The 12,867-nt window shown below is 40.3% G+C and overlaps 1 protein-coding gene across 18 annotated transcripts in view; it reads right to left on the bottom strand.

The window, feature by feature from the left end:
* The window catches only part of Asph (aspartate beta-hydroxylase), a 233,520-nt gene that overhangs the window by 6,493 nt on the left and 214,160 nt on the right, over positions 1–12,867 (bottom strand). For all 18 annotated transcript variants that reach the window (XM_087190370.1, XM_087190372.1, XM_087190376.1 and 15 more), the window contains 2 exons: positions 9,456–9,547; positions 8,954–9,087 (listed from right to left, as the gene is read on the bottom strand). In XM_087190370.1, coding sequence (XP_087046496.1) covers positions 8,954–9,087; positions 9,456–9,547 — 226 coding nt within the window. The remainder of the gene's footprint in view (positions 1–8,953; positions 9,088–9,455; positions 9,548–12,867) is intronic.

Genomic DNA, 12,867 nt, shown 5'->3' on the forward strand with positions numbered 1-12,867 from the left:
ATTAGATTCTGATAGGTGTAACAAAGCCAAAGATTTAGAAATGTTTAAAAACCTTAAACATTTCATTCATTAATTTAAGTTCCCTGTGAATTGGCAAATCTATTAGCACTGGTACACAGGTCACTTATAGAATACTACTATGTAAGAGTAGAATTTAAGAATCACTGGCTGTGGCTTTTCATATATATAATGTCAAATGAGGACTAGTGTAAACCATTAATTAGCTAATTTTTTTTTTTTTGAATGCGGGTCCTTGCACTTGTGCAGCAGGTGGCAAAACCACTGAGCTAAATCCCCGGCCCAATTAGCTAATACTTTAAAGAAGAAATCTAGAAGGTATTGCAAAGGGTTGTTGTTAAGTGGTTTTAATTGGGACATAACATTCTATGAGGAAGTGTTTCTTGTTACATTTATATTTTTCCTTTAATTTTCTTTTACACGTTTTCCCAAGAAAACAGAAAGATAATTACTTAATATTCTTTAATACCGATTCCTTCTGAATACTTAAAAACGATGCTTTTCGACAATTGTCAGGATAGAATGAGTAAAAGGAGAGCCACAATTAACTTAAAGGGGCAAAGTGACAGACAATACAACCTCATCGAAGCCACATACAGACCCAAGTGACTCTTGGGTTAAACTAGAGATATATCACCTGCCTGGGAAAGGGTAACTGTTTCACACAACAAAAACAGACAGACCATAAAGATGTCAAAGGTCTGGAGATCTCTCCTGAATGAAACCTTTGGAATACAAAGAGTTTTCAAAACACATGCTTTGTGAGCACAACTCCAACAAATATGATTACATTACAATCAAATCATGACATTGAAAGAGCCAAAAGGGTGTCTCAGAACAACAGGACTGGGAGTGGAAGGGGCTAGATGGTCACCCTGGCTTCCTGTTAAACTGTTCTACCATTAAGAGAAAAAAGCCTTTTTCTAGTTTGCCAAAAGATAAAAGGATTGTGGTCATGAGATAAAGTAATATTACATACATTCCCTCTATTTCTCAAATCATTATAATTATAATTTATAATAATGATATAATGGTGGCAGGGCATATCTAATAGCTATAATTTTGTAATGGAATTACTATCAATCTTGATAAGGCTAAGGACACAAGCTGCTTACAGAGTTCTCATTGAAAACTCTATGGATGACACCCCAGTGATCTTTGTTAAAATGCTCTGATGTAGGTAAATGACATAGCTGTTGCTTTCCTACAAAAAAAAAAATCACACAGAGACAAGTCGAGGTCTGAGTGATAGGCTGATTCTGTGGACAAAGCAGAAAGTGCCTAGGTTTGTTTCATTATGGCCAAACACTTTAGGTCAAGGTCATGGTCCTAGGGCATATTCTTAGCATCTGCAGATGAGATGTACTATATGGCATTTAAACAGGCTGAGGGGAATACACAGCTCTTATTAATCCTGATTTACTGAAGTTCTCTAGTTTTCACTCCATTGGAGCCCCTGGCACCCACTGTAAATGAAATTCAAAACTGCACTACCTCTTGTGTCTTCCCTCCTAGAACACACACAAATTCTCTCTCTCTGTCTCTCTCTCTCTCTGTCTGTCTCTGGAGAAGGCATTGCTCTGGAAGATAGTACACCTGTGCTCTTTTCTGACTGTTCATGGTCTCATCGGCAAAGAACTTCGTCTATGATCCTCAGTTTCCCCACTGGAAACAGACAAGTTAGCCTGTAAGGCTCCTTTCAGGGCTAAAATTTTCTTAATTCTCCGAGCTAAGTTCTTGGTTAGGACTTTATTCTTCATAGTACATTTCACAAGATTTTTAACAATCTTTCATCTGAGATATGTGCACAGCATTTGCCATTTTGCTTAAGGTCAAAGTATTACAGAGCTGGAAGTGTACTGGATGGGTAGAGTGCCTGCTTAGCATATGCCCTGAGTTTAATCTCCAGCACACACACAAAAAAAGGTCCGATAAAGAATGGCTAAGTTCACAAAGGACCTCTTCTCCCAGAAGACTTTATAGTGGGAATTCACAAAGCTCCCTGTTAAGAGGCCTGTCTCGCAGCCCCTCGTGGGTACAGCCTTCCAGCTAGGGTACCACATGGAGTCTGTTTCGGGCTAGGCCTGAGGGTTCAGATTAGCCAGTGTCAAACCCCTGCACTGTCTCATTCTGTGGCTTTTGATTTCTGTGACCAGTAGCAGAGGATCTGTATGCAGACAAAATCACTGAAGGAGAAGGAAAACAAGGAGAGGAGGGAAAGCACAGGGGCTACAGAGATGGGATGACCCCACCATATACCTCTGGTTTCAAGGTGGGTCCCCGGCAGAGAAGAGGAGAAATGTGAATTGGGGAGAGAACAGCCGATTGCACCCCGGCCCTGCCTTCTTCTGCAGCTCCCTCCCAGCCTCAGGCCTACCAATTCACAGCCATTTGTAGCATTTCTTCACCAGCACTAGCCCCACGTACCTCCCAATTCCTATTTTGTTTTCTTTCCTAACTCCCTAAACCTCCTGTTCTCATCACTGTCAGAATTCACACTCCAAGTGGCAAGAAACATCTCCAATTTGGTAGGAGTGCTTGGTCTCACATCTTGGAACATAAAGAACAGATGTTCCCCTTTCTGCAGCGCCAGACAAGAGAATAATAAAAGTTCAAATATACAGAGTGCATTTACCACATAGTCCTTTGTAAATACAGTTCTGAATGTTTTATGTGGACTGCTTTAATACTCAAAACTACAAGAACACATTTATTCTTCCAGTTTTACAGATGAGGGAACTGAGGCTTACCCAGGTTGTACCAGTTTATCTAAAACTACATTTAATAAGAGAAAACAAGGATTTGAGCACAGATCTTGTGAGTTAAAAAGTACTTAGGGGCTGACTCGGGAACCTTCACATCATTCACTATTGCCCTAGAAAAATGGACTCCAGTTTCCCAACTAACAACTAACAAGTATCTGGAATGCAGTCCGTTTTCAATATGGGAATTGCTACTCCCTGTGGAGGTCCAGATCCGCACCGGAGCGGCTTCTGTTTGTAGTAGGAACAGCTATAAACAAACTAAACAGGACAGGGGCTCACACACTTTACTGAAGTGTTTAGCTGCCCAAGTTGATCCAATGCAGGAACAAAGAGGACAAGATGCTACTATTTAACAATGACAAACCTCCAGGAAAATATCACATCGAGCTAAAGAAAATGCCCTTTTGTTCTATAGGCCCGGATGGGCAGGCAATAGTGGTGACCTATGGATAAAGTCACATTACAACACAAATGGAAGAGAGATTAATCTCCTGGGACAGATCTATGATTTCCGGGAAAGTACTTTGTTTTAAATGATTTGGTAATTCACAGCTTCTATAATGTGAACTGAAAATTTTAAGACCTAGTTTTATCTTCTGGATACTTTATGAAAACAAAACAAATATTTTCTATGAACAATATATGGTGGATTAAACATATCAAAGCTTTTTCTAAACTGTTAATTTTTTAAACATGACTTTCACATAATATTCCTAATTGGAGTCTTGGGAGATTAATGAAAATACATGCTATAAAATGCTTGAGGCATACGGGGAAAGCCATTATTTCAACAGCACTATAGAAATTAAATGATGGCCAATTCATTTCTTCAATCTGTCATTTAATGACACAAAGGCCAATGTGGGCCTTCCTAGATGTCCATCAGTCCTGTCCAATGTTTCTGGCTGGCAATTGTAGGAAGTAATGCTGAGACTCCAGGAAAGCTTCGAGGTCACAGGGCATTCTCTCATCATAGTCCAGAGTATTCTGGAAAGGCCCCTCGGGGAGTCAACAAAAGGAATTCCTCTTTGGAATCTCCAAAGCTCACAAAAGGCAGCCACTCCACAGGGCGACAGTTAATTTCCACTTGTTGAGGGCATCCACTGGCTCAAGTTTATTTAGCTCTGGATCAATGTTGCCAATGAGCTCATCTTACACGCAGTCCACAAAGTAGGGCATGGGTGGGGTGCCAGACCATAGGATCAGATATGGAGACTCTCTAGCTGCTTTCCCTGCTTATTACCCAATTGTCTGGAAATAAAAACCAGTTCTTGGAACAATCACCTTGAGAGTATAGCATGATCCTATTTTGAAAACAACAGCATTATTTCCCAAATCCCCAAAAGCTATATATAGGATGGCTGGGGGGTTGGGTCTAGAAACATACAAGTGTTTTAAAACCAGAATGCCTTGGATAGGACCTCGATTCTAATATTGCAGTGGGCTGAATGATCAACTGTCCCCCAAAAAGATCTATCTACTTGGAACCTTATTTTGAAAAAGCATCTTTGAAGATGTAATCCAATTTATGATTTTGATACAAGATCATCCAGGGTTAGAGTGGTCCCTAAATCCAATGATAAATGACCTTATCCAAGAGGAGAGGACACAGGGAGGAAGTAAACACAGAGGCAGGTACTGGGAGTGATACCTTATAGGCCAAGGAGCACCAAGGACAGCCAGAAGCCACTAGAAGCTCAGGAAGAATAAAGGATTCTCCTCCAGGGCCTCCAAAAGGAACCAACACTGCCCACACCTGGATTTCAGCCTCTGGTCTCCAGAATAAATTACTGTTGCTTTCAAGCAATCTTGTTTTTGGTATTTTGTTATGACAGTATGAGAAAATAGAAGTATCAGCCTTGTGCAAAACTTATATTCATCTATCTCAGATTCCTCAGCTGTAGAATAAGATTTTAATAATCCTAAGTACATAGCTTAGTACATTGCTAGGATTAATGAGTTAATATATGTGGAATGCTTAGAATTGTGCTTGGTTCAGCTATATTATTGGGACAACATAATTATTTCTATAATTTCCACCATTGTGAATGTACATTTGGAGACAGTGAAAGGTATCTGGGCAATATTTCTGGATATTGGGACAAAGGAAAATTCTTTTTTTAAAATTATGCTTCTCTGTGTTTTCTAAATTATGTACAAGGAACATGTATTAGTTTTGGAATTGAAGGCATGTTAATCTAAAATGATCATTTTTTAAAATAGTGTAAAGATTGCTTACCTGCAAGCTCATTGTCAGATAAAGACAGCTGTGCTATGTTTTGCCAAGATGGAGTATTTATACAACAAACACCCTATCAAAAAATCTCATGGCTATGGAGAAATAAAAGTCTGATTATTAATTCCTGAGAGCTACAGGGCACAAATTTCTACAAGTAACCTACTCTTTTGGAAGGTGAGATGCTCTGAAAACTTGTTTCTTGTTACCTAGCACAAGGAAATCTGATTTCTTGGTGTGTGTGTTTCAGTTATAATACTTCTACAACTACCTCATTAAACTTCCTGATTTCATATCAAACTTTTTTTCTCAGAGTTAACAAACTGTCCACTATTTAGAAATCTAGGTATTTTCATGATAAACATTACACAACACTTAAATTAATTGACTCATTTCTCTTATGAAAAGTGCTATTTTTGTAATCAAGTACTAAGCCCAACCCAACTACCACCAAGTTAAGGGTTATTAAGGATGTGTAACATAGCATGCTGTGCTGTAAATAGGAGGGACAAGGAGAAGGGCTGCTGACCAGCATGTCAATGCTCCCTGGCTCTTCAGGGATGAGAGAACATCAAGCATTTCATCTCCTACAAAATTGCCTCCATGGCCCCATAATACGCAGGTAGATGGCAAGTATTTTTTAATAATGACCATGAATTTGCAAAAAGAATATATCATTTGAAAATTATTGTTCTCAGCAGCTCCCTCCTATCACATGAAGTAGGTTGTATTTTAGCACAGCAAAACTGAGGGGCTGCCAAGTTAATGTTGTTATTTGAGATTCCCCTCTGAGCGAGCCGTGGGACCTCTCATAGGGGAAGACTGTTGGCCTAAAAGGGTTTTAAACTTCAGCGGAGGGCTTGGCAGTGGTTTCCTGTAGCATGATCAAGTGTGGTCATGAAGTGCTTGCAGGGAGCCTGGGGTGAGGAAGGCACCTCCAGGTTTGTAGCTGGAGCCTGTCTCTCAGGGTTTTGAGCTCTCTGTGACTTCTTGTTTGAGCCTCTGGCACTGTCCCCCTGCTTCCCTGATCCTGCCAGGTTGTTTTTCCAACCTGGGCATTCTCTTTTACCTCGGGCCACTTAGAAGAATAAAATTATCTTATTTGCTGGAAAGTGGATGGAACTGCATCATGTTAAGCAAAATAGCCAAACTTGGAAAGATATTGCATATTTTCCTTAATATATGGAATTTATTGAAAAGAAAAAAATAAAGATGGCATGGAAGTAGAAGGGATGTTATTATTAGAGAAAAGGAAGGGAGTAAGGAAGAGGGGATAGAAGATGCAAGGGAGGGCAATGGAGGTTGGATATGATCAAAATGTTATGTGTATGTATAAAAATAACACAATGAAACCCAACTTTTAAATAAATTAAAACGTACTAAAGGAAAAAAAAAAGGATTAAGGTTTACATCTTCCTTCTCCCTGTCTGTGCCTAAGGGGATTTTTACCAAGTGTTTTCACTTCAAATATCTACAAACAGAATAGAGAACAGATAGGAAGCCCAGCATGGCAGGCAGCAAAGCCTGAATGGGAGGGAGAAAGGGAGGGAGAGATGGAGAAAGAAAGGAAGCAGCATAAGTGAGCAAGAGACATAAAGTGAACAGGTAAGTTCTAAAACCGTACATAGTACTTAAAACAAGGCCTTGCGTTCTCCATGTTTACTGCCTCCTTGTTTTGTTTTTTGTTTTTTGAGACAGGACCTCATCATGTAGGTCAGGCTGGCCTTGCACTCACTATGCAGCCCAGGCTGGCCTCAAAGTCATGGCGATCCTCCTGCCTCAGCCTCCCAAGTGCTGGGATTATAGGTGTGACCCACCATGCCCAGCTATCCTCCTGGTCTTATTTGAGCCCCAGGAATTTGGTGTGTCCGTCTGTGCCTCCCCAGCATCCTCCCATACCCTAGTTCCCTGCCATGCTCCTGCCCCTTTCCTCTTTGGCAGAGAAACCTTGTAGATCCAAACTGAATTTTTGGTGAGGCCTTAGTGAGGCTTGGTGAGATCCTTTCATAGATTATTTCCATTTTCCCCATCACTCACTTGCTCTCAAGCTTCCTCTGGAAGCTCCTGCTCAGCCTGCCTCTCTGATCTCTATCTCTAGTTCTGACTTCTCCCTGAATGTCAGACCTTTATTTCCAGCCAATTCATGGATACTTCTACCACTGGGTTCCAATAACAACCTAATAAAATATATAAACACTTGATTCATGTTCCTTTCCCTAAACTTTCATCATGCCTCCTAAGTTCCCAACGTGTGCCAGGGCATCACTGCCCTTCCACCCACCATAGACTGAAATTGCAGCGCCATCTTTGACTCCTCCATCCTTTTACCACGCACCTAAGATTCACTTGGAGATCTGCATCTCCTCCATCTGCTTTTCACTCTCTATTTCTTTCTGGCACCCCAATTGCAGTTATTTTTGTCCCTCAGGAGTGTCACTATGGCAGCCTTTTGACAGTTTTTCCATCTCTTCCCATCAGATTCACACTTGGCTTTTATAACTTCCTAACAGAGGTCTGATGCCATCAGCTTGGTACTAGTGGCTGCATTCTTTAGGATCCTTCCACTCCTGGCTGCAGAACCACTCAGTATTTCTCATATTTGGCCTATAATGTATGGTCTCTGTACTTTTACAGACACTGTTCTGGAATGTTCTGAATGTCTCTCAGTTTTTAATGTTCAAATCCATCTTGTCTTTAAAAACCACCACCGTCATGATTCCCAAACCTCATTTGCAAGTGAGGTCCCCCTGCCCACTGACTCATCTCCGTTGTTTTTATCTATCTCCAGCAGTTCACAAGGCACTTGATCTTCCCAACCGGAGGACCTGTGGGAGAGGAAAGCCCCATCTGATGCCTCTGTTTCCCCCAAAGCACCCGGTGCTGTGGTGCCAAGCCAGGCCAGGGATCTGGCAATTACCAATCGAACAACTTGGAACACTCAGCCACCATTCTGACCTCTAATAAGGGCAATAAGGAAAGCCTAAGAAGATAAACTCTTGATTTCTGAACTCTAGGAGTTCACTGCTTATTGTGGAGATCAGGCTAATAAAATAGTAATTAATAGAAAATAGTAGTAGATAGCAGGATCACTGAGGAGATACACCATGTGATTCTAGGAAATCAGAAGATTGGTTCTATTTTTGTGAGAATAAATTGGATCTTAGTAATAAGTTTACTTTTGATAATTAAGAGATGGGCATGTCCGAGAAAGCAAGTATCAGGATAACAAGCAAGTAGTCAGAGCAAGCGTATTTTGAATAAATCTGCCATGATAGGTAAGGAAAAAACACGGGGAGAAAGAGCCCTAACATCCCGCTGATGTCAGAGCATGGATTAAGTGCCCCATCAGCATCACTCCATTTAATCCATACAACAGCTTTGCAAAATAGTGTCACTGCCAACTTTATAAGCAAGTCTGAGATTTGAGGGGATTAAGGAACTGGCCAAGGTTACATGAGATTGGGTGGCAGAGCCAGGATCTGGAAAAGACAGCTGGCTTCTATCACACCATGAAGCCTCCTCTCAAGCAAAAAAGAAACATCATGGGGCATTTTCTACAGGAAAAGGGACTTGCTGTATTTATGAATAGTTCAAGTTGTAAACCCCAAGTACAATGTGTAATATATGTACAGGACTTATTACGTGTTAGCTGACTCTGAATGCAAGTTTGTCCACCTAGAGAGAGAAGCAAGAAGGCTCACAGCCAGAGGGATGCTATGGGGAGAAATGCTAAGGAGGGCCACCCTAGAATTGGGCAGTGTCTCCAGACTAAAATGAAGCACAAAGAAGGGATACAGAGTTAAGAGTCTCTATTAACATTACTCTGGTTCAGTCTACTCTGGTTACAAAGGAAGAGAGATAACCCCACTGAACATAGCTTTATAATCATGAGCACCCACGTGATGGATGTGAGGAAGTGATGCGGGAAACATACTTGGTCTCATTGGCACATCGGATCTTGCAGCCATTTTTGGGTATCACCAAACCCAGGTGCATTCGGAGCCTGCAGTTGGTAGGTCCCGTGTGTGGCCACACATGTGTTCCAGGGTGCATGACAGAATATTTGATCTGCACAGAAAACATGACACTCATTTAGCCTTTTATCAAGGTGTGGAGAAATTGCTTAATTAATATGACAGTACAAAATTACTGCCAGTTTGGATTACAGCCTTTGTGAGATTCAAGATTTATATACACATCTTATTCTTTGGGAAAGGGATAAAAATAAGCACTCAAATTATGCACAAAGTGATAAACACTGAATATTTTCTACCCTTGATTCTGATACCAGCAACACGAGATTACGTTTCACTAAAAACTGAGTGACAGAAAAGAGGCATTCATTGGGACAAAGGAAATAATCATTTATTTGTACAGGTCAGCTCTTGCTCATTCTCAACAACTTCGTCCCTGAGTGCTAAAAACACTTTGGGTACCTGTCCTCTTCGACATCCTGTTGTCTCAGGGAACTTTTCTAGTAAAGCGCAGGTTTTAGGAGCTCCTTTACAGGCATTTTCATTTTTTCTTCCTAGAACAGTAAATGACAAAAACTACTGTTAGAAACAAGTCTCAAGTTGGGCACTGTGGCATGAGCCTATAATCCAGCTACTCCGGAGACTGATTCACAGTCAGGATCACGTGAGCCCAGGAATTTGAGACCAGGTTGAGCAACAGAGCAACATAGTAAGACTCCATCTAGAAACAAACAAACAAACAAACAAACATACAAATCACAATAAGGCTAAATTCATCCCATTTGGACAATATATATAGTTTTTCTTACTGCAGGAATGAGAAGGCCAAGGTAAACACAAAAAGATAATAGACAATGACTAGCAGAACAAGGACCTGAATTCTCTATCAGCGTTGGACTGTTAAACTAAGGGTAGTTAATGGGCAAGGTACATGGTGAGTACTTAATGTGACAGTTGCAATAATGGCCCTTTCCAAAGACCTCCACACTGCAATCCCAGGATCCTGTGCATATGTTACATTCTGTGGCAAGGAGGAATTAAGACTGCAGATGGCCCTGAGATTTCTAGTGAGTTGAACATAAAATAAGGAGATTATCCTGCTTAACTGCATGGGCCCAGTGTAATCATAGGGTCTGAGGATGTGAGAAAAGGAGGAGGAAGACTCAGATTAGTACAGAGTAAGCAAGGCCTACTGACCACGGCTGGCTTTGAAGATGGAAGAGGAGCACAAGCCAAGGAACAAGGAGAGCCTCCAGGAGCTGGAGCCTCCCAAACAATGGCACTTTGATTTCAGCCCAGTAAGACCCATAGAGACTTCTGACTTTTAGAACTATAAAATAATAAATGTGCATATATTTAAGTCACTGAGTTCGTGGTAATTTGGTAGCCACAGGAAACTAATAATCCCATAAGGAACAAAAATACCTTACATTGTATATCTAACCTAAAATGCATTTCTGGGATTATATCAAAGAGTTACAAAACACTATTTTTAATTGGAATTTAATGTCTTCTCAATGTACAGATCATCCTTTAAGTGTTGATAAAGAATGACATTTAAATGAAGAGGAGGACAAACAGGTTTTGGCGACATGTTATCTATGAGTAATTCTACCAGGAATACAGATTCTGGAACATAGCTGTAAGAATCCTGGATGATGCAAATTTCTTCACACTCTACAAAATTACTATTTATTGGGGGAATATGTGCCCAGAATGTATGCAATATTATATGCTCTCATGGGGGAGTAAAACAATGGTCTCTTTAGAAGATAGAAACACTTTAATTCCCTATTCAAAATTCTCACAAAGGATTGCTACATCTACAGCTGAGTTTAATTTTATTTCATGAATGCTACTTGTGTACTAAGATAATCATATAGCGAGAATAAAATCAGAGTTACAAGAGATGGAATTTAAAGGTATGTGCTCCAGTCAAGTGGGCCTCAATATGTCAGAAAAATCATAAATCTATATTAGCCTTTATTAAGTGATCTTTTTGCCTTTTAATTGAATAAAATGTTAGTTATTATTTTTAGTTTTGAGGGAGAACTTCAAATGAACTGAATAATAAATGTCAGTTTGAACAAATACTATACAAGTGTATACGCCTGCATGAAGCATTTTTAAGCCCTAGCCTTCTGGGTCTTTCCATGTGCAGGGCCAGGGCATACCGTGGCAAGAGTCCATAATTCTGGATTCTGCGCTACCCAGGCAGTGGCTGAGTGAAGCTTGGTGGTGGCTTAAAAAGCAACCCGAGCCTGGTAGATGTCCTACAAGCACAGTGGTAAGGGCTGACCGATGGTACTAGAACAGGTACGCCTCGCCTCACCTGGATGGTAGGTAATAAACAGACAACTAAATAAATTGTTGGTAGGATTTCTAGTTGTTCAGGATTGGACTAGAGAGCACCTCTGGCCCTTTAGACACACACAGGTCGAGCATCTCTAATTTGAAAATCCAAAATCTAAAACTTGCTGAGTATCAAAATAATGCTGAAAACATTTTAAATTTTGGACCAGTCTTTTGGATCACAGATACTCAACTGGTAAAGTCTATGCAAATGTTCCACAATCTGGAAAAAAACCCCTAAATTTGAAGCACATCTGGTGTCAAGCATTTCAGATAATAAATACTTGACTTGTGTTTTCTTTCTAGTCTGAAAATATAGATTCTCCCCAGGGAAAGAGCTGTGAAGTAAAGACTCAACACTTGTAGATTGCACTGGTGGTTTTACGTATGCACACATGATCAGAGGGGCCCAAGCAATGCTTTGCCAGTGCTTACCAAGGGCCTGGAGCAGCTCTGCGCGCTTAGCTGATGCATCTGATGTCTACAACACCCATGAAGAGAGACACTCATTGTATTTTACAGGACAGAAACTGACACACAGGAAAGGTCACACAATAAATGTCAGAACAGAGAATTGGGAATTCCAATCCAGCCACGCTGGACTCAGGGACCATGCTGTTAGCCAGGACCCGGAAACACATTTCCATTGCTATTACAATCACATAATGTGCTACTGTTATAAAACAGAAAAGTAGTAGCTCTGTCATATCTTGGAAAACTGTGTCAGATCTTTCACTGAGTACTCACTGACCCTACTTACAACCCTATACTTTAGGTACTATTTTTATTTCATTTTTAAAATTAAAAAAATTTTATTTTTGATTTTCAGATGAAGAATTTGAAGCTCTGAGATAGTCTCACGTTATGTAGCTGACAAGAATGAACCTAGGACTGTAACCTAGGATTGTGGTTTCCAGGCTCTATAATTTCTCTTCTTTGTTACATCTTAAATTAGCTCAGGAAAGAATCAACTAACTCAACATAACCGAAGGAGGAATGCCCAGCATTTGCAATTCAGTGGCTTTTGTGTTGTTTTATTATTTTATAGCAAACTTAAGTTAAATTTTAGGAAGTAGTACTCTTTATTTCTTTGGGAAATTGCACTGGGAAGAGATCTAACAGCCAATGAAGAGCTGAAAGAATCACTTGAATATTTCATTTATACGTGAATATACCTTATGAGGGACATTCTTGGAGCTATGAACTTGGGTTATATTGTTCTTAAATTTCAAGGTACTACTGTTGGGATGACAAAAACATCCATTTTACACAACTGATCAGTTGACACTGGGTTTCTAGAACAATATTGTCTTGAGAAGAATTCAGAGGTTTACCTTGAGTTGATCTAGAAAGGACAGAGGATCTGTTAGCACCGATTTCCATGGGCTAGAGAAGGAAAAGTGCCTGCACATGGGTGGCATGTTTCCAAACTGCATATTTTAGTCCTTGTTGGTGACTATATTAAAATGTGAGCAAAGCAGGATGTTCCATAATACAGACACATTTTTTTTCATTGCTGGGG

The sequence above is a fragment of the Heterocephalus glaber genome, unplaced genomic scaffold, assembly GCF_053883595.1.
Source record: "Heterocephalus glaber isolate CG9 unplaced genomic scaffold, H.glaber_assembly_v1.0 deba00001553, whole genome shotgun sequence".
In the NCBI taxonomy this organism is placed as follows: Eukaryota; Metazoa; Chordata; class Mammalia; order Rodentia; family Bathyergidae; genus Heterocephalus; species Heterocephalus glaber.